Source organism: Seriola dumerili, unplaced genomic scaffold (genome assembly GCF_002260705.1).
Source record: "Seriola dumerili isolate Sdu_G_001 unplaced genomic scaffold, Sdu_1.0 BDQW01000025.1, whole genome shotgun sequence".
Classification (NCBI taxonomy): Eukaryota; Metazoa; Chordata; class Actinopteri; order Carangiformes; family Carangidae; genus Seriola; species Seriola dumerili.
This window is the reverse complement of record NW_019174280.1, coordinates 10,194,958-10,218,557: the sequence shown is the minus strand read 5'-3', so window position 1 is coordinate 10,218,557 and position 23,600 is coordinate 10,194,958. Positions and strand designations below refer to the sequence as shown.

The following is a 23,600-nucleotide window of genomic DNA, read 5'->3' as shown; positions in this document are numbered from 1 at the left end:
CAGATCTAATGTCCCCGTAGATCATAACCACAAAGCATTTGGGCAATTAGAGGGTCTGCTTATCTAGAAAACGTTTCACCTTCATCATCTGTCATTCTTCACGCTGTGCGTGCAAACCTGTGTGATGCATAGCCTATATATGCAGCAGCGCATAAGCTACAGTCACGCTCCTATTTTAACCCTTTGGCGCATCGTGACGTGAGTTTCTGCACAGTGACCCCATGTCGACTCCCCTTTAAGAGACTTGGGCTGCGACGTGTGTCATCCAACCCTGTGCAATCACCCGTTGGGGGAGGAGATTCTAGATGGACACATAGATAGGCCAAATAAATAAACAAACGACAGGGGGGGAAGGAGATAAGGAAATTCCTGTCTGTCTTTTCCTCTTCCCGAGCATCTTGCGCTGCGCAGTGTTGGCCACACCACCGGGGAGCGGTGCGCATTTTCTGTCAGTCTGAAGAGAGGACCAGCGCATCTGAAGCGGCATTTCTGAGCCGAAACGGACAGATCAGAGAGGGAAGAAACACCGCAGTCTGACAACCGAGGGGACCATTGCGGGTCCCTCTCTTATTTTGAAAGCTTTTTTTAATGCACTCACGCGGGAGGAACAGCAGCCAAACCTGATGCCCGCTCCAAACAGGATATTTGATCGGCCTATGGAGAGTTGATTTAGGCCGACATTCCGTAATTTTCCAAAAACATTTTTGATGATTAGAGGAGCTTCGCTTGCGCAGCGTTTTCATTTGTCTATTTTCGAAATAATAGCAGGGATTGAGAAAATAGCCTTCACTGCCAGCTGAGTGTTACATAACCGAGTGGCTTTAGCTGTCCGAGGTGCTGAACTGAACGGCCAGAGCCTATAACGGGACAAGCCGTGGGGAATTCACAACCTTGCGTAAGTCTACTCATGTCACCACACATATTATCAACGTGACCGCACGATTTGATGCGAAAATAGCATTTATCTAGTGTTTTGGGCTAATCGTGTGTGTTTTCTTTCCGCCCACACAGAAGGTCACAGGCCTATCAGTCGGGGAAGAGGAAAGCACGGGATCCGCTCACTGAACCACTGGCTGGGTTTTATTCAGATTTCTTTTTTAAATCGTCCCGTGTTGAGATACATTTCCTGAGGTGGTCGATACAGCGGAGAGAAAATGTCGGGGCAAACGCTCACGGATCGCATTGCCGCTGCGCAATACCAGCTAACGGGATCAGATATGGCCCGGGCTGTCTGCAAAGCCACCACTCATGAAGTGATGGCGCCCAAGAAAAAGCACCTGGAGTGTGAGTGTAGTCCTTCATCTTCTTTCCTACTGCATGGGCTGGCTTTATAAGGGGGAGGCAAACAGGCCTCACACACCACACACCAATGCAGACACAGGCCACATGCCATCACAATCTTAAGAGCTAGTATGGCCAGTCACATATAAGTCCCTTTGCTTAAATGGGTGTGGTGCCATAGTGAATTGATGTAGCCATGGCGATGACCCCTCTGGTGACCCTGTGTGTCTGCCCCCAGCAAAGATGATGGAGACTCAGAGAGAGAGCGAAAGTGGGAGACAGAGAGGTAGCGAGAAAAGGTCATATTTTAAGGTAGACTGACAAGTCATCCCATTTAATATATTTCTGTGCTCCTGCAAAGTCATTTCCCTTAACTTCACATTTAAGATTCAATTGTAACGGAAGAGGTCTGCATAGGCTACTGAAGTAAGTTTGTGAATCATGTGCACACACATAATATTAGAATTAAAATTCCAAGTTATAATGCTGTCTAATCAACATGTAAAAAGACTTATTTAGGTTTCATGTTGTCTGTAGGTCAGTATTGGACCATAGAGTTACAGCTGAATAAAATTATCAAACCTCACAGCTTTATTGACACATCTACAGATGACTTATGATAAATCGTGATTAATCACCATCATCTACCACAAATACTGAGTCAGACCAAAGCAGTGGAATGGCATTGAGTACAAATGGTGATGGGTACTCTAGTTAGCCCTACATGTCCTCTGGTTTTATGTCTGTCTGTCTGTCTGTCTGTCTGTGTGTGGTCGCTGGGCAGGTCTGGTCCTGTGTCTTGGGCTGGGACCTTATATCTTGCGATCCGTTCACCTGCTGAATAATTTAATAATCAGCCAATGGCTGCCTTGCATTATTTACACAGCCAAAGGTGACAATGCTAATGCCAGAATGCGCCGGAGACCATTACTTCCCCTTTTTCTACTATTCTTTTGTGTTTTTGTTTTCTGTGTCTTTAACTTTGGACAGCACAGACTTGGACTCGTGTAGCTGCTGAGCAAACATTCATTGGTACAAGTCATGACCTAGGAAAGACCCCTTGTTTCCACAAACTATGCTTGAAAGGATTCCTATATGCATTAATGCCAAACTAGTTCATCAAGATATACAGCACATATGGACATGTTGTCTTCCTAAAGGTTTTTAGTCTTTGAGGTTATGCTGTATCCATTTCTAGGGCAATTCAACAAGCTCCCTGTATGTAGGCCACTGTGCTTCTCTTGCACGTGTATCTTGGCTGGAGGAAATTCCTAACCTCAAAAAACTGAAAAACATTTCCACTGAGACCAAAAAGAGTATATTGGAAACAGACATAACACACTCAAATAATAATAAATTAGTAAGCGTTCATACAGTTGGGCTGAAAATAGTAACAAATAGACTCTACGTCTCTAAGTAACTGCAATTTATTCACTAAAAAGTGCAAGTAAAGGCCACCTACATGATAAGCCTTTCAGGAGGTTTGATTTATTTGACACTTGATATATATGTACCGTATATAACCTGTCATATATATTTCTTTATCATACTGACCACAGTCTCTGACCCTTGGGGTGGATGGATGTGGGTGTGTGTTGGCGGTGGTGCAGTGCAGTTGCCATGGCAACAGATTGAGAGTGCCAGGGGATGGCACTGTAATGACAGAGGGAGATTGTGAGAAGGAAGAGGGCAAATGACAGGCCTGTCTGCTCATGCTGCCTGGAGTGCAGAGACAATCAAAATGAATGTAGAGTTCTTTAACCAAACCAAAACACTGAATGATCGTGTTGTTAAATGTATTTGTACTTGTGCATTACTAAATTTCGTGTGAATTTTTAGGAGGACAAATTATTTTTTATCGCATGTCGACATGTGATGCCTGTGTTTGATTTCTTGTCAAATGAGGCCCACAGTGCAATCAGGGAATAAAACCCAGGTGTCAGAGATGGGTATTTCTTGCCATTGGCTGTAAAACACTAAACACATTGAATTTCATATTCCAATTTATTTAGTCATGTATTTAATGAAATGAATGCTGGAGGGCATGTGTTACAAATGTGAAGAGAACATTTGCTTCACAAGGTCAACTGAAAGTGTACAGTTTGCTCAACACCAAAGGCAGTAGGTTCAAATTCATCTGAGGTCATGTTGTAAATATACTGGATGTAATGGGTGCAAATAATGTATCCAGTATACTACTTTGTGTCTTTGACTCACTGTAGCAGAAGCCAGCACAGATAGCATCTCTAGATGTCAAGTGGAAATTAAACTAATTACTCGGCTGTAGTCTTTAAAAGTATTGTTTAACAAACACTTATTTGCTTTCCTGCTGAGAGTTAGATGAGAAGACTGATACCACTCTCATATCTGCACCCAAAATTTAAGGTTATACAGTTAGCAGCTGGTTAGCTTAGCTTAGCATAAAGCCTAGCCTAGTTCTTTCCAAAAGTAACAAAATCTGCCTACTAGCACAGAAAAAGCTCAGTATTTAACATGCTATATCCTGTTTGTATAATCTGCACAAAAAGCCGAAGTGTAAAAATGAAATCTTGCTGTTTCACAAAGTGTTATGTGCCAGACTGTTTCTTTGCCGGGAGTGAGTTTAGTGAGCTTTGGAGTTGCTGGCAGGCTGATTGTGTTTCCTTCAGACACAGCCAGGCTAGCTATTTCCCTGTGTTTCCAGTCTTTGTGCTAAGCTAAGATAAGCTAAGCTAATGATCTGATAGCTGTAGCCTTATATTTAGCATACGGAAATGAGAGTGGTATCAATCTTCTCATCTATGTATAACCATTTATTTAAGATACCTCATCTGTTCTGCTTAGTGATCGAGTCTCCCCCAGCAAATTCTGAGTGTAAAGTTTATATGGTGGGCTATATTAGCGCCCAAAACAATTCCAACAATGTAGTATTGTGCTTAAAGTTCCACAGTAAAATTTGTCACACTTTATAAATGTGAACATTAACACCTGCATAAGTTTTTGAAATCTAATTTTACTGCTCACAATTGAGTATGTCTGTCTTTTTGAGTGTCTATTATACAGGAAGTAGTGAATGAGGAGTGATTTTGGACACAGCTAAGGTGTAAATTGGTGTGAGACAACCTCAGAAGCTCTGTCAAGATGACACTAGTTGATAGCTGACAGGAGTTAGACCATGTGGACGAATCTACACATTAACACCATGACAACGTGTGTGTCCTGTCTAAGTTTATCTGGAATATTCTGGCTAACGCTAGAGTGACTTGTTGTGTAACTATAAATCACAGTTATAGCAGATAGACTCAGACACTGACTAGAAAAAGACACAGTTAACACAGACACAGTCACACACAAACATACACTCGCACAGTATGAGGCCTCACAGTTCATTCTTAGATCTCTCCTGTAGGCTGTGGATTACCGTAAGAGTCTTTATATAGCTCAGCCAATCCTCATTAGACACACACATACGCATTGCTTGTACATGATTGTGTGTATGTTTCAGGTAATGATAGCACAACTAGATTAAAGCCTATGATATGGCCCATATGGCAACATATTAAACACCGGTAAGCAGATATTATGAAATATCTACATTCACAGTTTATTAGTGGGTATTATGAGGTATACATCTGAGGAAATAGCTGTGGATAACACTGTTCATGACACTAGTATGGATATTAACTTAGTAGCTATGCCAGTGACATGATAATGTTATATAATATAATTATTATATATATTATATATTATAATAATTTCAGCCATTGTTGACCATGTCTCTGTGTGTGTGTGTGTGTCATTAGAAAAGGCTACAGGGGAGTGTAACCTTCAGCCCTTTCACAGAGAAGTGAGGTTAAAAGACAGGAAAAAGAGACTGAAATCAAAGATAGTGGATGGAAATAATCAGATACTTGAAAGAGAGAAAATTAAACTTCAGAATAAAAACTCAAATGTGTTGTAGAACAGATAATTTAATATCTATAGGAGCCACTGTAGGACATCAGATGAATGTTACTGCAGCCATCATTAAACATAGAAGCAACAGACAGGGCTGTTGCTGTGCGGCTGTTACCATCTGGTCAAACTGTACAGATGGATTGCAGCAAAATTAGCTCCACAAAGATCAGACGGAGATCAAGTCTATTACTCTATTCATTTAAAACCAGATAAAAGACATTCACAAATTTCAAAAAATTTTAATTAATTTGCCACTCATCCTCATTTTGATAATTCAAAGTGATAATGTGTATTCCATTTTTAAGATAATTAAATAAACCTGAATCATTATACTCAACAGCACTGGTGACAAAAAAGCAAAAAAACAGAGATGGTGTGAAACAGGTGGTGGGAAAACAGGTGTGTATGTAGGTATACTGTACGGGGGATGGGCAGTGAGGCAGACACCACAGAAAGACTAGAACCGGTGATTAGTAATAATCTGTTTACAACCCCCCAACCACCCTAGCCTTCCCAGCTTGTCACCCTTTTATGACCTTGAACAGCTCTGACTCTCATACCTCTTCATTTCTTACACACTCATGTCAACATAACTGATTCTGAGCAGACTCACTGCCGTTCTCCTGAGTGTCTGCTCTCTCTCTCTCTTGCTCATCACGTAGCTGTTCTGGTCTAGAGTTTGGTATCTACCTAGAGCAAGGCCTGTTCAATATAACGGCCTTCCTCTCCTTCCATTATTAGAGGTGCCTGCCAATATTTGCTGCATTCCTCTCTGGCGCTGTATGGATACACTCAGTCCTGTCCTTGCTCTTTAGTCATCAATGTCAGGCTCGGAAATGAAATTGTTATCCTCTTAGTATTTAACCACCACGGTGCCCATAGCAAATGAACACCTGTTCTTGTATATGTATATTTATATCATGTAAGGCAAACATGTTTTTCTAATGCATATGGCATTGTTAGCAAATATCCTGCAATACTTGATTTAAAAATGCCATCCATCTTCTCTCAAAGCATTGCCTTTCTTTGCTTGATCAAATCCTCTTGCTCTCGCTTCATATTTGGATTTCTGTTTCTGTGGCCATCTGTCTGCCTGACTCTCTCTCTCTCTCTCTCTCCCTCTCTCTCTTCAGAGAAACAGCACCAATAGACACTCCCACATCAGACAAAGACTGAATAAAATGTTAGATATATTAATATTTTAATTGAAAAAAGCAACAAACATTAATGATATAAAGCTGCGAGAGTGCATCAGCTAATCGGGGACCTGTTTAATAAGCCTATTTTGAGCACTGCTTACACACAGATTTCAAATGGCAACAGTGTCACATTTCATTAATCATTTTGATTTGGAGATTTGGTGAAATGGACTCCATGTAGACAAAGTGGCTCATATAACTGTAGTTTAGAGCTGACACAGAAAGTAAATCATTCAATAGTTATCAATTGATATTTTGTTGTATGTCATTTTTCAGGCAAAAATCTCATACATTCGTTGAGTTGAGTTTTGGTATTTTTGTCAGACATTTTTCACTATCTTTAATTATTAAAAATCTATTTGCTGTTCAAATTTTCCCTAAGTAGCCGTTACCAGTGACACAGCAATTGACACATGGAAGGAGAAAAGTAAATTTTTTTTATACTTTCCAGCAGGAAGAGAGTTCAGGAAATAATAAACATATAAGAAAATATACTTGAAATATACTGAGAAATTATCTGTCACACTTTCCTGAAACTTACATCTCTGGGCAATTCCTCAATACAGCTGTGGTTCAGTGTTTGATTTGCAGTCTACACATTTTTCTCTATAATTAATGTCTAAGCAATGTGAGATAGAAGGAGTTATACATATTCACATCCCACCACACCTGCACAGCTTGTATTCGACTTCATGCAACGGTCTGGACACTTCTGAACTGGCAGCCAGGGCAGGGGAGATGACAAGGCATTATTCTCTCTCTGCATTGTCAGCGTGTGTGTGTCTGCATATGTGTGTGTGTGGGCTTGTGCACCAAATTCATTTTGTATTTGCATCAGGTCTCCTTCCTGGATTAATATTCTGATGGGTTTCTCCAGCAGCTCTGAACATTTAGCTTCCACACTTAATCAAAGTTTAATCAGAGCAATTGAAATCATCTAGGTGTTTGTCTAAGGATCCTAACCGGTCTGACTTTCCTCTTACATACCAAACTTATATGAAACTTCCCGAAATGCAAACCTCTGCATGCCATCAGATTTCAAGGGACAGTTTTATCTAACCGTTGTGTGACTGTGCTCTTTGCAGACCTGGTGTCAGCCACCAACACCACCAACGTGAACATCCCTCAGATGGCTGACACGCTGTTTGAGCGAGCCACCAATGCCAGCTGGGTGGTCGTCTTCAAGGCCCTCGTCACCACTCATCACATGTGTGTCCACGGCAATGAGGTGAGCGAGAGCAAATATAGTTCAAGCATGACTCTGTTCCACTTTTATTCAGCAGTACTGGATAAATACGAAAGCCACATTTAATCTGTTACTGTTTCTTTTAGAGTAAGTAAAGGCCCTGACTATGAGTGGATTTGGTAAATAATAAATGTGTTGGTAATTAACATGTGAGGTTACCACTTTGGAGAGCTGAAATTGGTCCTCTGAGTGTAGTAAAGGTTGTGAACGGTGCTGATAGAGCTGATAGACAGATGAATAGGAGGTGTGACCACAAACAAATAAAAGGAGTCCTCTGGGTCCAGTGTACAAGCAGCCGTCCATGGAATCAGATATATAACAGCTGATATATGATACTGCAGAATGAAACATCAGCAAAACAAGTCTTTGTTACAGATCGTAAAGTGTTTGTTCTGTTGTTGGGCTCTGCTTAATATCTTTCCTTCGCTGCATTTGACAGACACAGGAGTGTTTACTGTGTTTTCTGTCTCTTTCTCAGAGGTTCATTCAGTACTTGGCTTCCAGGACCTCCCTGTTCAACCTCAGCAACTTTATCGACAAAACCGGCTCTCACGGTAAGAACACACAAGTCTGATCATTTGGTGTGTGCAGTCTTCATTTTGTATGTGTGTGTGTGTGTGTGTGTGTGTGTGTGTGTGTGTGTGTGTGTGTGTGTGTGTGTGTGTACGTAATGTATGTGCGTAGATCATCTGTTCTCCAGATGAGAACACTGGCACATAACTCAACTTTCTCATTATCTGGGAATGCACAAAGAAACAGGAAGAGATAGCTACAAAGAGAGACATCTGGCTAATAGAAGAAATGACACAAATTACAGGAAGGCCACACATGTAATTGTATATACAGCTATATACACACTCTCATACATCATTCTCTCTCTAATGTCTAATGCCATATATAAAATGAAGCTCTCATATTCAATCATTATATTACTATGATTAAAACAAAAGCAGCAGGTACAGAAAAAAAATTAAAAATGAATGTATGACCTTATTCCAGATGTACTAAAATAAAACTAATTTAAAGGTGTAGCCAAAGAAAACACAGTTTTTCTGAGGGATTTTAAAATGTACAGATAAATGAATCTTAAATGTCAGATTTGCCATATAATTGGGAGTCCATGTTTATGCTTTTCTACCTGTTTTTCTTTTATGCTCACCGTTATTTCATTGACTTTGAGCTAAAACAGAATGCTAATTTTCGAAGGAGCAGTTTAAACAGACTTTTGCCTCAAGCTTCTGTCCCACACTTCCAAAATTTCTTGTTTCTGCAAGAAGACACTGTTCACAGCAGTTTACACTCCTACAAAGTGCTCATGGGCAAATTATTTTCATAAAAAATGAAACTTGGTCAGCAATACATCTCTCTCAGAATGAACTTCTAGAAACCAGGGTTGTCATGATCGAAGGAAATGCTTAGAATATGCATCACATAATTAGCTAAAAATGCAAATGAGATGGTGTTTATAGTACAAGCACATGTAATCAAAACAGATCCTAGTTTTTCAATCAATGGTTCAAGTAGTATTTGCACTAAAGGTGGTATTTTATGAATATGCTATCCACCCAGATTTTAGTTTTTTTCTTTTAAAATCTGATTCACATAATTTTTTCAATTGGTATTTGAAATAATAATTTAAAAAAAAGCTCTGCATGTTTTTGTTGAGCACTCTCTGACATAAACTGAATTCTGTGTAGGCTACGACATGTCTACATTCATCAGACGGTATGGACGGTACCTGAATGAGAAAGCTTTCGCCTACCGTCAGATGGCTTTTGACTTCACCAGAGTCAAGAAGGGGTATGTTGACCATGGTTATCATAGTCTGTGCTGAAAGGCTTTATTGGCTCATCAGTGAGCCCTTGTCATTCACCAGTTCACCTCCTTGGTCGAGGGCAGTTTTTCACTTATTGTCCCTTATCTTGTGCTATGTCCTCCTATATGGCTTGTCTTATCCCTGTGGAGCATCTGATCTTCTGTCCTGTTGTTTCCCCTCAGTGCTGAGGGCGTGATGAGGACCATGACCACTGAGAAGCTGTTGAAAGGCATGCCTGTTCTGCAGACTCAGATTGACACACTCTTGGAGTTCGACGTGAGTCCGACTTTGCTTAATTTCTACTCTTATTTTAATTCAATTGAGTTTTTACAGACGTCTGAAAGGCCTTCTCGTCTCTGTCCGTGATCCTCTCAGGTCCATCCCAAGGAGCTGAACAATGGGATCATCAATGCTGCATTTCTGCTTCTCTTCAAGGACCTTGTCAAACTCTTCGCATCCTACAATGACGGCATCATCAACCTATTAGGTCAGTAGTCCACGAGTACCTCTCGCTTGGCAACTCAAAGATCACAGTGAATCTGAACCTGCAAACCTCTTGTTTTCCACACATAGAGAAATACTTCAAGATGAAGAAGAGTGACTGTAAGGAGGCCCTGGAGATCTACAAGAGGTTCCTGACCAGGGTGACAAAGATTGGGGAATTCATGAAGCTGGCTGAGGTAGGACAGCCCTTAACATTACATTAATGACATATCATGACGAACCAGTGTGGTAATGTGTGATTCTGAACTGTTTTTCAATCAACAGACAGTTGGAGTTGACAAAAATGACATTCCTGACATCAACTATGTAAGTAAACACATCTCATGGCTCCCATATCTTTTTTATTAGTTCAGTGGAAGGACTGGGACCATGAATATGATGCACATGAATGCCACCCACCCCTCCTCTCTCTCTCTCTCTCTCACATACACACACACATGCAAGACACAGAAGCACTCATGTCTCACCCACCACCATCTCCCCAACCCAGTGTCTCCACCCGGGGGTAGTGGTGGATCTAGCAGACTCAGACGACGAAGACTGTCCTTTTAAACCTCTGGAGGACCCGGTAACCACAGAAACACAGGGCGCCCTGGCTGAGTGCCTGTTTGCAGGATGGAGTGTCAGCATGTTGATCCTAATTTAATTTGACAAACACACAAATCTCACTTGTGTGAGTGTGTTTCTACATGCATGTGGGTATTGCAGTGAGATTTTCCAAAGCCCTGCCAATCTCAACGCTTTAACGCTTTTTCTTTTTTTTTCTCTGGAAATTGAAACGTAAACGTGGACTAAGAATGCAACTTGGGAGGCGTTTGGAAAGGATAAATTATTGATTTCTCCAGTTTTTGATTGTTTTTGTCAGGCTCCCAGCAGTATCCTGGAGTCGCTGGAAACACACATGAACGGTCTTGAGGATACAAAGGGTGGAAAGAAGGGGTAAGAAAGTGTTAAATAACATTTTTTATATTTCAGTTTAAGAACTTCTTACTCTCAGTACGACACCCAGTATGAAGCCAGAACTAAAGAATTAGGATCACATAACAACAAAAGTTAATGAGGCTGACATGAGAGAAAGAGAGTTGTTGAACACAGGCCTATATAGGTGCCATATTTCTCTCATTTCCGTTAACCCTTCCTCTCTTTTATCCCCCTTTATGTTCATTTGGAATCACCAGTGAAGGGTGAGCATATACTTTATGTTTTGTTTGGAGTTTACTTACTTTTTAGAAAACTGTGCGGATGTATTTACTGCCGTTTCCCCCTCGCAGGTAAACTAACACATTATTCACATGTGAATCACAGTATGAAGGTCATGTGAATAGAAACATTATGCACATTATACTCCACAGCTACTGTAACAAGGTTCACATGTGGCAATGTGTGTATTGGTGTGATCACATGTGTGAACTCTGAAAGAGACACATGTGTTGATAAACAGTAAGTCACCACATGTGTATTAACGCATCCTGACATGCAATGTGAATCAGTATATGAAGGGTTTTGTTCCAAAGTTAAAATGATTAGTAGCACAAAGTGAAAATATCAGAGTATCAGTAACAATTGGCTGCTTCAGATGATTTCTGTCTTTTTTTTTTAATATTGTGTGTGCATTGTACATGCAATATATCACTTTGGATATCAACTCTTCATATGATCACATATGATACAATCTGTCTTTCATATATGTCTGACTTCTTGAGTTTAGATGTTTAGACATCTGAAAATAGTTCCATCAAATAGTTCCCAGTCTTTACAACACAGATCGCTCCTTTTCAAGCAAAAGTCCTTACGATTCCTTCTCCTCTCTCACTCTTTCAGGTCTCCAACAAAGGTAAGATGCACATTTGATATAGTCTTTTTTTTGTTGTTGTTCCAGTCTGGCACACCACTTAAACAGGGCTTCCCTTTCTGTCTTGCAGGGATCTCCGACAAACAATGTGTCTCCAACATCGACTCCAGCCAAATCTTCTAACGCTGTTCCCACACTGCAGCCTCCTCCCGGGGAGAGTGCTGCTGCTGCCCCGGCTGCTCCTGAACCTGCCGAAGAGTAAGCGATTGTTTCTCTCATGCCTTTCTGTGAACTCAAGTATTTGGAGTGCCTGACATCATTGCATCAAATATTTGGTTGTGGTCCTTTCATTTTGTAGCAGTAGATAATGTATTTGGATCATTTATTTGGTCAGACCACCACTTTGATCTAGACTGAAATATCTCAACAACTATTCAATGCATTGCCATGAAAATGTATACACATATTCGTGGTCCCCAGAGGATGAATTTTACTGACTTTGGTGATCCCCTGACTTTTTCTCTTGTGCCATAGGGTTGATCTTTTTGGTTATAAGTGAAATATGTTGACAAGTATTTGACTGATTTCCCTGAAATTTGCGAAAGATATTCCCTAGAAGATAAATTCTAATAACTTAACTAATAACTAATACTAACAACTGGCAATCCCTTAACTTTTCCAGTTGCACCATCATCAGGTCAAATACTTTGTCCAATACAAAATACTTGTGAAGCTAATGATGAATCAAGCTGAAACTGGGTGCTTAGAACAACAGAGAGTAAAAGCATTACATCCTGCAAAAGTGAACGTTCTCTCTCTCTCTCTCTCTCTCTCTCTCTCACTATGTTTCTGCCCAATTCTGCAGTTCCTTGTTGGATCTGGATCCACTGTCCTCCTCGGGTCCTTCAGCACCATCAGCTGCCCCTACATCTTGGGGAGGTAAGTCTAACTCCTTCAAATCAAATCAGCAAGTGGTTCATCTGAAAGAATGCACATTCACTATCAGCATTTCAGGTACATTGATCCACTGTGAACGCAATACATTTTTTATTTTCTAATTGGTTTGTTTGTAGGAAATTTGATAGCTGAGTTTGTCATTTGAAATTCTTACATTTATATTGATTGTTGAACTAATACATATGAATGACGTTGAATAAAACATGTATTTTCCCTGTCCACATGTCTGCTTCCACAGACCTTCTTGGATCAGGTGAGTGTTACTCTTTTCTTCACTTCACCTCCAGCCTCTAGACTAGACTAGTGTAAGCCTTGAATCATCCTCTGGGTTACCTCAATGTAACTGATGTTCATTTTCAACAAACTCTGATCTGTAATTGAGGTGACCTGGAAACAACATCAATGTCTTATTCCTAACTGAGCTTTCAGATAAACTTTAATGTATCAGTGTCACATGGTTACCTCCCTGTTTGTCTCCTCAAGCTGTTTTCTTTAGGCTGAGTAGTCTCTTTGTTTCTCTCTACCTTCCTTCTCCTCCCTCCCTCCACATACTCCATTGTCTGTTTTTGGTTTTCAATGGGGGCTATTTTGGTTGGTTGTTTTTTATTTGCTGATTATGACCGGATGGTGTTGGATAATTTTGCAACTTTGATTTGGTTAAAATTTGGATTTTGCTTTGGTCGGTCAATTCCAAATTATGTTAATTGGGTTTGATTTGAATTGGACCTTGGTTTTGGCTTTTGTTCACTGTCTTTTTGAACGGTGACTCAACTGGTTATTTTTTATTGCTTTTTGGGGGTTTATTTTGGTGACTTACTTTGGGGATTTCAAACACCCCGTTGGTACTCGCAGAAATGGGCGATTCCTTGCTTTCTGAACCCACCCTCACGGCAGAACCCGCCCCCTCCCCTGCAGCAGCAACGCCCACTCCTGCAGCGGCAGAACCTGGAGTCTCTCTAGCTCCTCCCACTAGCACAGCAGCCGCCACCTCCCCTGGTGCCGCCAATATGGATCTGTTGGGAGGTCAGTGAGCTTCCAGAAAATTCTCTACGAAAGAATCACTCTGGGAAGCTCAACCCTAAAACCATCACACAATATGATAACACAGACATGCATGTCCAAACACCAACAGTATGTAGACAGAACTTTGCTGATTTATAAATGATATTGTCTGTATCTTGCAAGCAAAGTTGCATCATCAAAAAGAAATCTTACCAATGCATTGATGCACACCTCCATCATTTTCAGCTGCCTCAAAATTATGGAGTCCCAACGTATTCAATATGAAATGAACAAATAAGTTATTATGAAATAATATGAATAAGTTGTGTAAAAGAAATACATGAATGAATGAAAATGATTGAATTGTAAAATAATTTCAAAAACTCAAATATGCAACTCAACACATTATTTCCCGGCCAGCCAGACCATTTGCTGCATGTCATTCCCCTACTCTCTTTCCCCAAGTTTCCTGTTTGTCTTCACTATCCCTCTGAAATAAAGGAATAAAAATTCCCAATGAATAAATAAATAATAAAAGTGTTATTTGGAAAAATGTCAATATAGAATAAGTTAAATGTTAAACTAAATGAACTCCAGTAAAAATTTAACTCTTAAAGTAAGAAGATAAATTTCACAATAAAGAGCTGAGTTTAATAATTTCTTCACAAATTATTGGGTTATTTATAAGTTTTATACAATTAATGTATGCGATCACTTACTTATTTAATAATGACAACCTTGGGGTTGTCAAAATAAAGTTGGGTTGTCTATAAGTTTTATACAATTTATTCATGTGATTATTTATTTCATGATGAATTATTTATTTAATATTGACAATATTGGGGCTCCATACAAAATACTGTAGATCCAGCAGGATGATAATATACAACAAATAACACATTATGTAATTTTCTCTCTTACACACACACACACACACACACACACACACACACACACACAAACACATATATGTATGTATATATAGAGAGACACAATATTCCTCTAAAAATACTTAACACAATCACGGGCATTTCTGTAAAATGTAATTATGTACAGCCACGCACTCATGTTCGGCTTGCACATAAACATACTGCAACACCCATTCTCCACGTGCGTCTTGTTTGATAGGCAGACATGCTTTTCTTTGACCTCAGTGAAAAGCAATTCTATCAAACCCTGTCACATGGCTACAGCTACACATGGCAGCTGTAACACTTGTAGATTTCAGTTTTATTCTGCTCATTGTGCAGTAGATTAATCCTTGCTGTAATGCCTCCTGTCTGTATTCCCATTTGTCTATTCACCTGTCAGTCATTAATGTCACATATCAATGCTGTATGCTACTGTTTCTTAGAGTTCAATACTGAATGTAACAAGCACTGATTACTTTCTGTTGTCTACTTAAATCCTGCAACCTTACCTTTATTTTCCTGATGTTCAGTTTTCATCTTTATTTCTTTATCTGTCTCTGTCTCTCTGGGCGTCTCTCTTTGCTGGGGTTTGTGTGAACCTCAGATGCCTTTGCAACACCTGTCCCTGCCACTGAGGCCTCTGCAGCAGCAGCTGAAGGTGGGGCTGCCGCTACGCCTGCCCCAGCCGCCACCGCTGGAGCTGGTGGGTGACTGAGTCTGTCTGTGTGTATGAGTGAGTATGTGTTTGAGTCAGTGGTGGAAAGTAACTAAGTACATGTGTAATTGTAATTACACTATTTCCACGTAATCTACATGGATCATGAACTGGTGAGGATGGTTTTTGCCTGAGATATGCAGCTTTAGCCTCAATCTTTTAGCATGATACCTTGTATGTAGCCATCAAGTGCACATCTAAGACTCAAAAAATCTAAAAATCCAACTGGAAATGGAGGTTTCAGCTCCTTGACCTAACGTTAGATTATAACCTAGTTAGCTAGCTGCAGCAGAAGTGCTGTGCAAAAACAGAAAGCTTTGTTTTTAGGCTACTTTATACTTATGCTCCACCACTGGTTTGAGTGTCATGACCATGAACGAACAGTTTGTGTAAGTGAGAATGCTTGTGTGTGTGTGTGTGTGTGTGTGTGTGAGAGAATGTTTGTGTGAGTGAGTGTGTGTGTGTGTGTGTGTGTGTGTGTGTGTGTGTGTGTGTGTGTGTGTGTGTGTGTGTGTGTGTGTGTGTGTGTGTGTGTGTGTGTGTTTGCTTTTATTGTTGGTCTCAAGTTTTAATCAGGTTTCATCTCAGGGCTTTGTGTAGGGACAGTAGGCGTACAGATTCACTATTCATTACTGCTGGTGTCTGGACAGTGCTATTGTTGTTGCCATGGTGACTGAGGACAATGATCGTACTTGTTTCTTATCTTTTGGCTTCAGAAGATTTGTGCTTTGTCTGTCATGGAGAAGGTTGCCTGTGGCAATTGTTGGTTTTAGTTGTAGTTAAGCTGCGGTTTGTTCCTTAGGATTATATACAGCGAAGGACTCGCTTCAGTTCTTTGTCACTCTTTTTCATCTAAATGCTGTTTTTAGCTGTAACTGTTTCAACTGGCAGCAGGAGTGTGTTGGAGCTCTGCACATTTTCACCTCCCATCACTCCTCCCATGTGCTTTTCCATTTCTCTCTCCTCAGCTTTCATGATTTTAGCAGTATTTTCATCACCACCACATTGAACACACTGTGTGTCTGCCCTGTTTTGTATTAAACTAATTGTCTAACATTCCATCTTCCTCTCCATGTGTTACATCTCCACCTCACCCTCTCCACCCCACCTCTTCTCGAAAGATCCCTTCGCTCCCTCAGATGGTAACATCAGCGCAGCGTCTTCAGGTGTAGACCTCTTCGGCCTGATGACACTGGAGAATAATAACCCCGGTAGTTCACTGGATGCCTGTTTTAGCTCTGTGGTGCCCCAGCCCTCCCCCTCCCCTTCCCCTTCACCGCTCTTCACCTCCACATCCAGCACCATCACCACCATTGCAACCATTTCAGCTCCCATAGCCCCCAGCGCCGCCAACCCAACGACTGACCTTTTCAGCGGTAAATGTTAGAGATTTGTGTGTTTCAATACTAATCTCGCTGTCTTGTCATATTGACTGGCATCTTCCTGGCTCTCTAGTCTGCTTGCCATCCTCTCCGCTCTTCTCTCATCACCCCTCTTTTGTTCTTCTTTATTGATTTCATCAGGCTAATGTGCACATATTGAAGGCCTCTTTCACTTCAGCGTGGCTGCTGTGTGTGAGCATCATCACCATTTTAAACTGTTTGAGAGTTTTAATATTCCTGTCTCTGGGTGCGCATGTGTTTGTAGATCTCTTTGATTCCATGCCAGACAAAAGCTTCACCAAAGCAGACCCCGCTCCCAGTGTTGACTTGTTTACAGCAGGTATACCCTACTGCACCCAGTCTGCCATCTCACGTGTGCTCCTAACTCTCATATCCTGTCTTGCCGTGTCTGTTTTTTTCAGCTTTGTCCTTGGCTTTGATCAGGGAAGGAAAAAAAAGGAAATGAGATTGCTCCCTCATGGGTCAGCTAAAAGCTATTGAGCTGTCTGAAACGTTTACTAAATCACTATTACCCCCTCTGCCATTCCAGCATGTACTGCGTGCACTGCATTTGCAGTTGATAAATGTGCATTATAATGAATCACAGTCAATAGATCGTGTGTATTTGTGTGTATTCGTGTGAGTGTGCTGGGGCTCTAAACACCATCTCCACCTTGCCCTCCCCAGCGGATGTATTCATCTCCCCTGCCCCCACCCTCTCCGCCACAACCCCATCCAAAAGTGACACAGGAGCCTTCATGAGCCTGTTTGGCGGTGGGTGACTCACATGACTGCCTGCTCTCCCTCTGTCTCCCCTGTTCATGAACACATCACCAAGGAAGAGGAGGACAAAAAATGAAACTATTGATATTGATATTGATATCAGTACTGTCAGGATTTTCCTCTACAGTCACAACGGCAGAGTTTTTTGCTGCATATCGTACTTTTCCTATATATTAGCTCCATCATATTGTGTTCCCAATTAGAAATCATAGATTGCCTTCTTTGTGGGTAGATCATGGAAGTATTACAAGCAGATACCTGAAGCTTGGTCATGTTTAATAGTCAAATTATTTATGAGCCACAAGTAATGACTTTGGCTCAGGAGTTTTGTGTTTACTTTGTTTTTTAGTTCTTTATATCTTGCCTTAAAGTGTTTATTCAAGGTTAGAGTCGTTAGACATGTGTCCACTGAAAATGAACTGGTATGAACACGTGTGTTTTGAAAATGCATGGGGATGCTTTTCTGTGACTGCTGAAAGAGTATGACATTATGATAAGACGTGTGTATGTGTTTATGTGTGTGTGTGTAAATTCCAAAAGCAATGTTTACCAGTTTTGTTAAAAATGAATGTGATTCTATATTTATCTCTTCAGCCTTCCTCTCTAATTCTCAACACTTTGGTTTGGCATTACCAGTGTGACGCTGAAGGCTGATTATTACCCCTTCTTTGCCCCTATGCTGCAATGGAAATGGCTCAACCTACTTTGACCTGGCATGGTTTGGTTTGGTATGTGTTGCGTTAACCTGCCAGAGTCCACAGGAGGAGATGCCTCAGCTGCTGCAGCTGCTGCTCCTGCTGCCCCCGGTGCTGAGCTCATGTCAGGTAAAAACCCTTAAATGTGAAGTGCCAGCCTGCATGCATATGCGTACGGTCGAGAGCATACTAACATGTTGCATATTTCCATTTCACTGAAACATGCCGCCTTATTGTCCTTCTTTTCTAATGGGGTATATTGTTAGTTAAAGCCAATTTAATGACATCTTTCATTTAATTGTTAACAAGATGGCTGTTGCGTGGCCACTGTTTCTATTAACTTTGGTAATGGTTAATGAAATAGTTTGCTGTTCTACATTTTATTTGATTTATACACTCATCCTTACACATTAAATTAGATTTCATATTTTTTATTTTGTAAACTTGAGTGTGATTTTTTTTGCTTGACTTCTTGTTGGATCAGTGTCAAAGTAAAGTCACTTTTGAGCCCTAATGATTTGCACTATGACCATATATGGTCATGTTAGCATTATCATTGCATTGCCTGTTTTGCATAGTCCCACTGTTATCAGTCTTTGGGGAAATTCCCCCAGTCTTCCCCACATTACATGAGCGTGCAACTGTTATCTATGCTAACTGTAACCATGGTAACATGGGCCCTGCTCACCTGGTTCCTGGTCATCTCCTGTCCTGTGCCATTGGTCTGCATGTTATGTAACTGATGGTCTGCAATACTACTGCTTTAAGGCTTAACTCTTTCTTTCCCCCCTCTCTCTGTCATTTGCGCAATAACCTCTCATGGTTTCACTGTCACTCCCTCCTTTAAAACCTCATTGCATTTTCTCTCTCTCTCTCTCTCTCTGGCATCTCTCCTTTTTATTTTGCTCTCTTTCTCTCCTCCTTGCTCTCTCTCTCCATCTGGCTCTTGGGCTGGCTCATTGCTTGCTTCCTGCCATTTGATTGGGTGAGTTTCCTTGCTCTTTAACACGCTAATTTCCCACAGTGCACTGCTGCATTGCAGTGGTGAAAGGAAAGCTCAGCTGCACTGTCCCTTCCACCAACAGATGCATGATGGTTGCAAAGTGTGTGTGAAGTAGCAGTATTATTTAGTGCTTCTGTAGCATTTAACCTGGCTTCATTTTAGCTGCAGTGCTTTTGCCCTCATTATAGTTCCTGCTGCACTCACACACATACAGTAAAAACCTCAAGATAAACACTGAAAATATACAGTATTCTTGACACTGTGTATGATGTTATGATGGTAGATGTAGTTTGTCACATGTGGTAATACATTCAGATTTATATTTATCCCACATAATTACACTTAGATTAGACATATTTTCAGACTTGCAATAGTAGTGAGCAACTGACCTGACAGATGTCTCCTGCAGCAGATATGACTATAATATAAACAGATTCTGTCCTAAAATGACAAAACATTTCAGGATATAAATACGCTAAAATTGGCAATTTTAGCGTATTTCACATCTTTTTTATGACATTAACTTACTCTCTAGTATTTCACATTCCAGTGCTCCTCTCTTCTCTCTGTTGTCATGGAGACACCTATTGGTTGTCATGGTAATCCCCAGTAGTAAGGAGGTCTACTACTGAGTGTGAGGATAGCTTGCACTGAAGAATGCTAATATCTCCCTCCGTCTCCCCTCATCTCCTTCCTTGCCCCCACCCCACCCCACCCCCCAACCCCTTCTTCCTGTAGTATTTGATGGACTAGGGGATGTAATGAAGCCCACTGTGACCCCTCAGGCGGGTGATGTTGACACCTCTATGGCTAACATGGCAAGTAGTAAGTAGTCATTTAGATTAACTGAGACAATATCATAGATACTGATTGAAGGGAATAGTTCAGCATTTTGGGACATTCGCTTTCTTGGAAGGAGTAAGATGAGAAGATCAAAACTTCTCTCATGTGTGGGCATTAAATATAGATTTAGAGCAGGGTGGCGCTTAGCTTAGCATAGCATACAGACAGGAAATATGGGGAAACAGCTAGCCTGGCTTTCTCTGAAGTTCTAAAATGCTCCTACAATCACTTCTAAAGATAAGAAATTAACATGTTTGTTTCTCATATGGCTCGATGAATGGTGGTCGGTCACTCTGCCACTTTGATCCAGTCTGAAATGTGTCAGCAGCTATTGCCTGGATATAGCCATGAAATGTTGGTACATAGATTCATGTTTCCCTCATTATATGAACTGTAATAACTTTGGTGATCCATTTACTTTTCATTTCGCACCATCATCAGGTCAAAATTTTTATTTGTCCATTACTTTGGTTTAAGTAGTGGCATTGTCATCAACCTCAGCTGTGCTTTGTATTTAGTGCTAATTAAGATGGTAAACATGTTAAACATTATACCTACTAAGCATCAGCATTGTGGACATGTTAGCCTGCTCATGTTAGCATGTAGCTCAAGTACAAAACATTTGGTGTTTTATGAGGACTTATGTGCTGTAGAATATTTTTTGGCAGCCAGGCAAAGTGACTTCCCAAAGTCTTTTCATCGCACAGCCAGAGACACTGCACAGAAGTGCTAATACGGACATATTGTTGTTCGTCTGGAAATAGATACAATTGAATTGTAGTTTTTACATAACTTTTTTAGAATGAATTAAACAGAGATACAACGTGTTCATCAGTGAGGTTTGGAGGGGTTACTGTGCAAATAATTTGGAGAAAGTCGGGCTAGCTATTTCCCTCTGCTTCCAGTCTTTCTGCTACAGTAAACTAATCGAGCTCGAGCTCCATACTTAACTAACAGATGTGACTGGTATGGATCATCTCCTCTAACTCTCAGAATTAAAGCGAGTAATCCATTTTCCCAAAATGTTGACCTACTGCTTTAATTCAACTTGTAATTTGCAACTTTGTAACAATGTCACTAAGTGAAAACAGTGATTTTGCAGTCTCTTTTTTCCTCTCTCTCTCTCTCTCTTTCTTTGTCTCAGATCTCACAATGGGAACCGCAGCGGCCCCTCAGGTAGCTCCCCCCAGTTGGGGTGCTCCCATGGTAAATGTTGTCTGTGTCTTATAGCATGGAGTGGAGCTGCATGGCAGCGACAGACAGGGCATACCTGTAGCAGCAATCACAAGCATTGCCTTCATCTGGCTCTCCAGGTTCCAGGTCCAAACACAGAGCTAGGAACGTGTTGCAGTGAAGCAAGGAAACAAGACTTATAACAAACCTCAATCGAACTATAACTTACTGGTGGAATTTATTTAAATGACACATGTCATAGGACCTCTAACAGAGCATGTGCAGTGTGAGTAAATATATAGAAAATTGTCAAAAGCAAGGGCAGAAGTTTAGGCAGTTTTAACATGAAGGCTGGTTCAAAACATGTTTTATATTCATGGAATATCTACTGGAGAGTGATGAAGTGGCAAATGATTGAGTGCCAAATTCAGAAGCTGTTGCTTGGGAACAGCTTCTTCTTCTCCTAAGTTTGTATTTTCTTTAAAGCCTGATAGCGTCCAGGCAAGACACCTGGTTTTCCCCCTCATAGCTGAGCTCACTCCTCCATCAACACATTTGCTTCTTATGGATATTTCAGTTGTCTTTTTGGCAACAATAGATCTGACACATCTGAGGACTTACTTCAGCAAGCTTCCCCTCTACTCTCAAACTCCTTGTGCATGTGTAAATAAATTATACAAACTCATAGGTTAAGTTAGGGTTTTTGTTGTGCCATGTCTGTCTTCATTCGGTGTGTGCCAGTCTATGTGTTTTCACCATTACTTTTGTATGTTGCCAGAAAACATTCTAGCATTGTGTACCGTTTCTTTTCCTATGTGTGTACATTGTCTTGCAGTGTGTGTCTGTCTCGTATGTAGTGTAGTAACATCCCAACTCCTCCTCTCCCTCCCCTCCCCTCCACACCTTTAGACCGTACCCATGGGTGTCCCTCCTTTTATGGGGACTCACCCCAGCTTCGGCATGGTAAGACCACCAGTCCACTCCAGTAATGTCCCTAAACCAGTCTGGACATTACTGGACATTGATGGACAATGACTCCCTTTAGGTGGCCCTCACACCCATCAGAAAGCCAACATTGTGTCTTACTGTCTCTTTTTCTTCTTGTCTGTCTGTCTGTGTAAGCCCGGAGCACCAGGTGTTGGAGCTCCCATGATGCCCATGGTGAGGCCAGGGTTCCCTGCAACCGGAGCAACCCCCGGAGCACCGGTAACATACTCATTTTCAAATGGATTATACTCACAAAGTTATGACACATTCATATCTGAAGGTCACATCTGCTCTAACAAAAGTAGTTGAAGTGCTAAAAGTAGATGTGTCTGCAGATGTCTCCTGGAATGGCCCAGAGTCCCAGAAAGCCTCCCCCACCCAGGAACGCTCTGGATGACCTCAATATTAAGGACTTCATGTAGACTGACTGACCCATAAACCCCCAAGGTACGTGTGCTGTAGTGAGGGTTATCTGTTCATCTGGAGCCTGACATAATAACCTCTGATGATTTCATAGTGATGTCATGAGTGATATCTCAGCTTGGGCTTGGAGACTACAAATTATTAACAGGAGGTCTGTGTTACCAACTGTAGGTGTTGAATTTGAAAGACGTGGAGATTTGCCATACTATTTGTTTTATTATGGAAATGTATCTCACCATCTACTGCTTTAGTTCTCACCATTCCTGTCCCCGTGCTTCATGGAAGTGCAACAATGAATTGCTGCCCCTTTAAAGAATCACAAACCAAAAAGCCTGGGAACCACTGCATTAGAGTTGTTGATGTTAAGGACAGTTTTGAAAACTGATTTTGTGAGCAGCTAGACTGACACACCACTTCAGAAATGTTATTTGCATTAAGATATCTGACCATTTTGGAATGTAGCTCCTTGTAGATTTTTGACTACAATAAAGTCTGACAAGAGTCTGAGCATGGTTTTTGTTTTAGTGTATCTGAATCTTTGTGTCTGTCTGTAGTGGGCCAACAGGTGTAGGGTGGAAGTTGAGGATACTTCTTTTCTTCTTCTTTTTTTACTTTTTGAGTAATCTAAGTAATATTTAGTGTGTTGGGTGGGGCTGGTAGCTGGTGTTCCCATTGGGACCCCAACTTTATTAGACCTGACCTATTTCTCTTGAGAGCACTTGCTTTAATCAAGTCTCCATCCCTTATCTCTCTGTGTCCCTCTCTGTAGGTTTGTCATTGTGTCTGGAGCTCCGTGGATGTGGATGTCTGCACTTTCCCACTGCCTCTCCTCAGTCATGCCCCAGCCCCTCAGCCAACCAGCCATCACATCTATGATCTTTGCCCTCTGACCTCCTACCAGCCACGACCGCCCTAAAAAAAAAAAAACCCTGCCCCCCCTTATCTAATGTTG

At 41.0% G+C, this 23,600-nt stretch overlaps 1 protein-coding gene across 8 annotated transcripts; it reads left to right on the top strand.

The window, feature by feature from the left end:
* The first annotated feature begins 318 nt into the window (after positions 1–318).
* LOC111238225 (clathrin coat assembly protein AP180-like) lies at positions 319–23,595 on the top strand. Of its 8 annotated transcripts, none has more exons than XM_022767671.1 (23): positions 319–895; positions 1,012–1,284; positions 7,502–7,644; positions 8,141–8,216; positions 9,360–9,462; positions 9,661–9,754; positions 9,854–9,965; positions 10,052–10,158; positions 10,247–10,288; positions 10,848–10,921; positions 11,161–11,166; positions 11,804–11,816; positions 11,905–12,032; positions 12,640–12,713; positions 12,970–12,984; positions 13,584–13,754; positions 15,249–15,302; positions 18,277–18,348; positions 19,976–20,047; positions 21,210–21,271; positions 22,361–22,444; positions 22,561–22,672; positions 23,418–23,595. In XM_022767671.1, the coding sequence occupies exons 2-22, from the start codon at positions 1,155–1,157 to the stop codon at positions 22,645–22,647; spliced, it is 1,719 nt and encodes a 572-aa protein (XP_022623392.1). In that variant the 5' UTR covers positions 319–895; positions 1,012–1,154; the 3' UTR covers positions 22,648–22,672; positions 23,418–23,595. The 8 variants fall into 8 exon arrangements, 7 of the variants coding, with proteins under 7 accessions (XP_022623392.1, XP_022623384.1, XP_022623369.1 ...); XM_022767663.1 differs by having other exon boundaries at positions 19,961–20,047; XM_022767648.1 differs by having other exon boundaries at positions 15,249–15,347.
* The last annotated feature ends 5 nt before the right edge of the window (positions 23,596–23,600 follow it).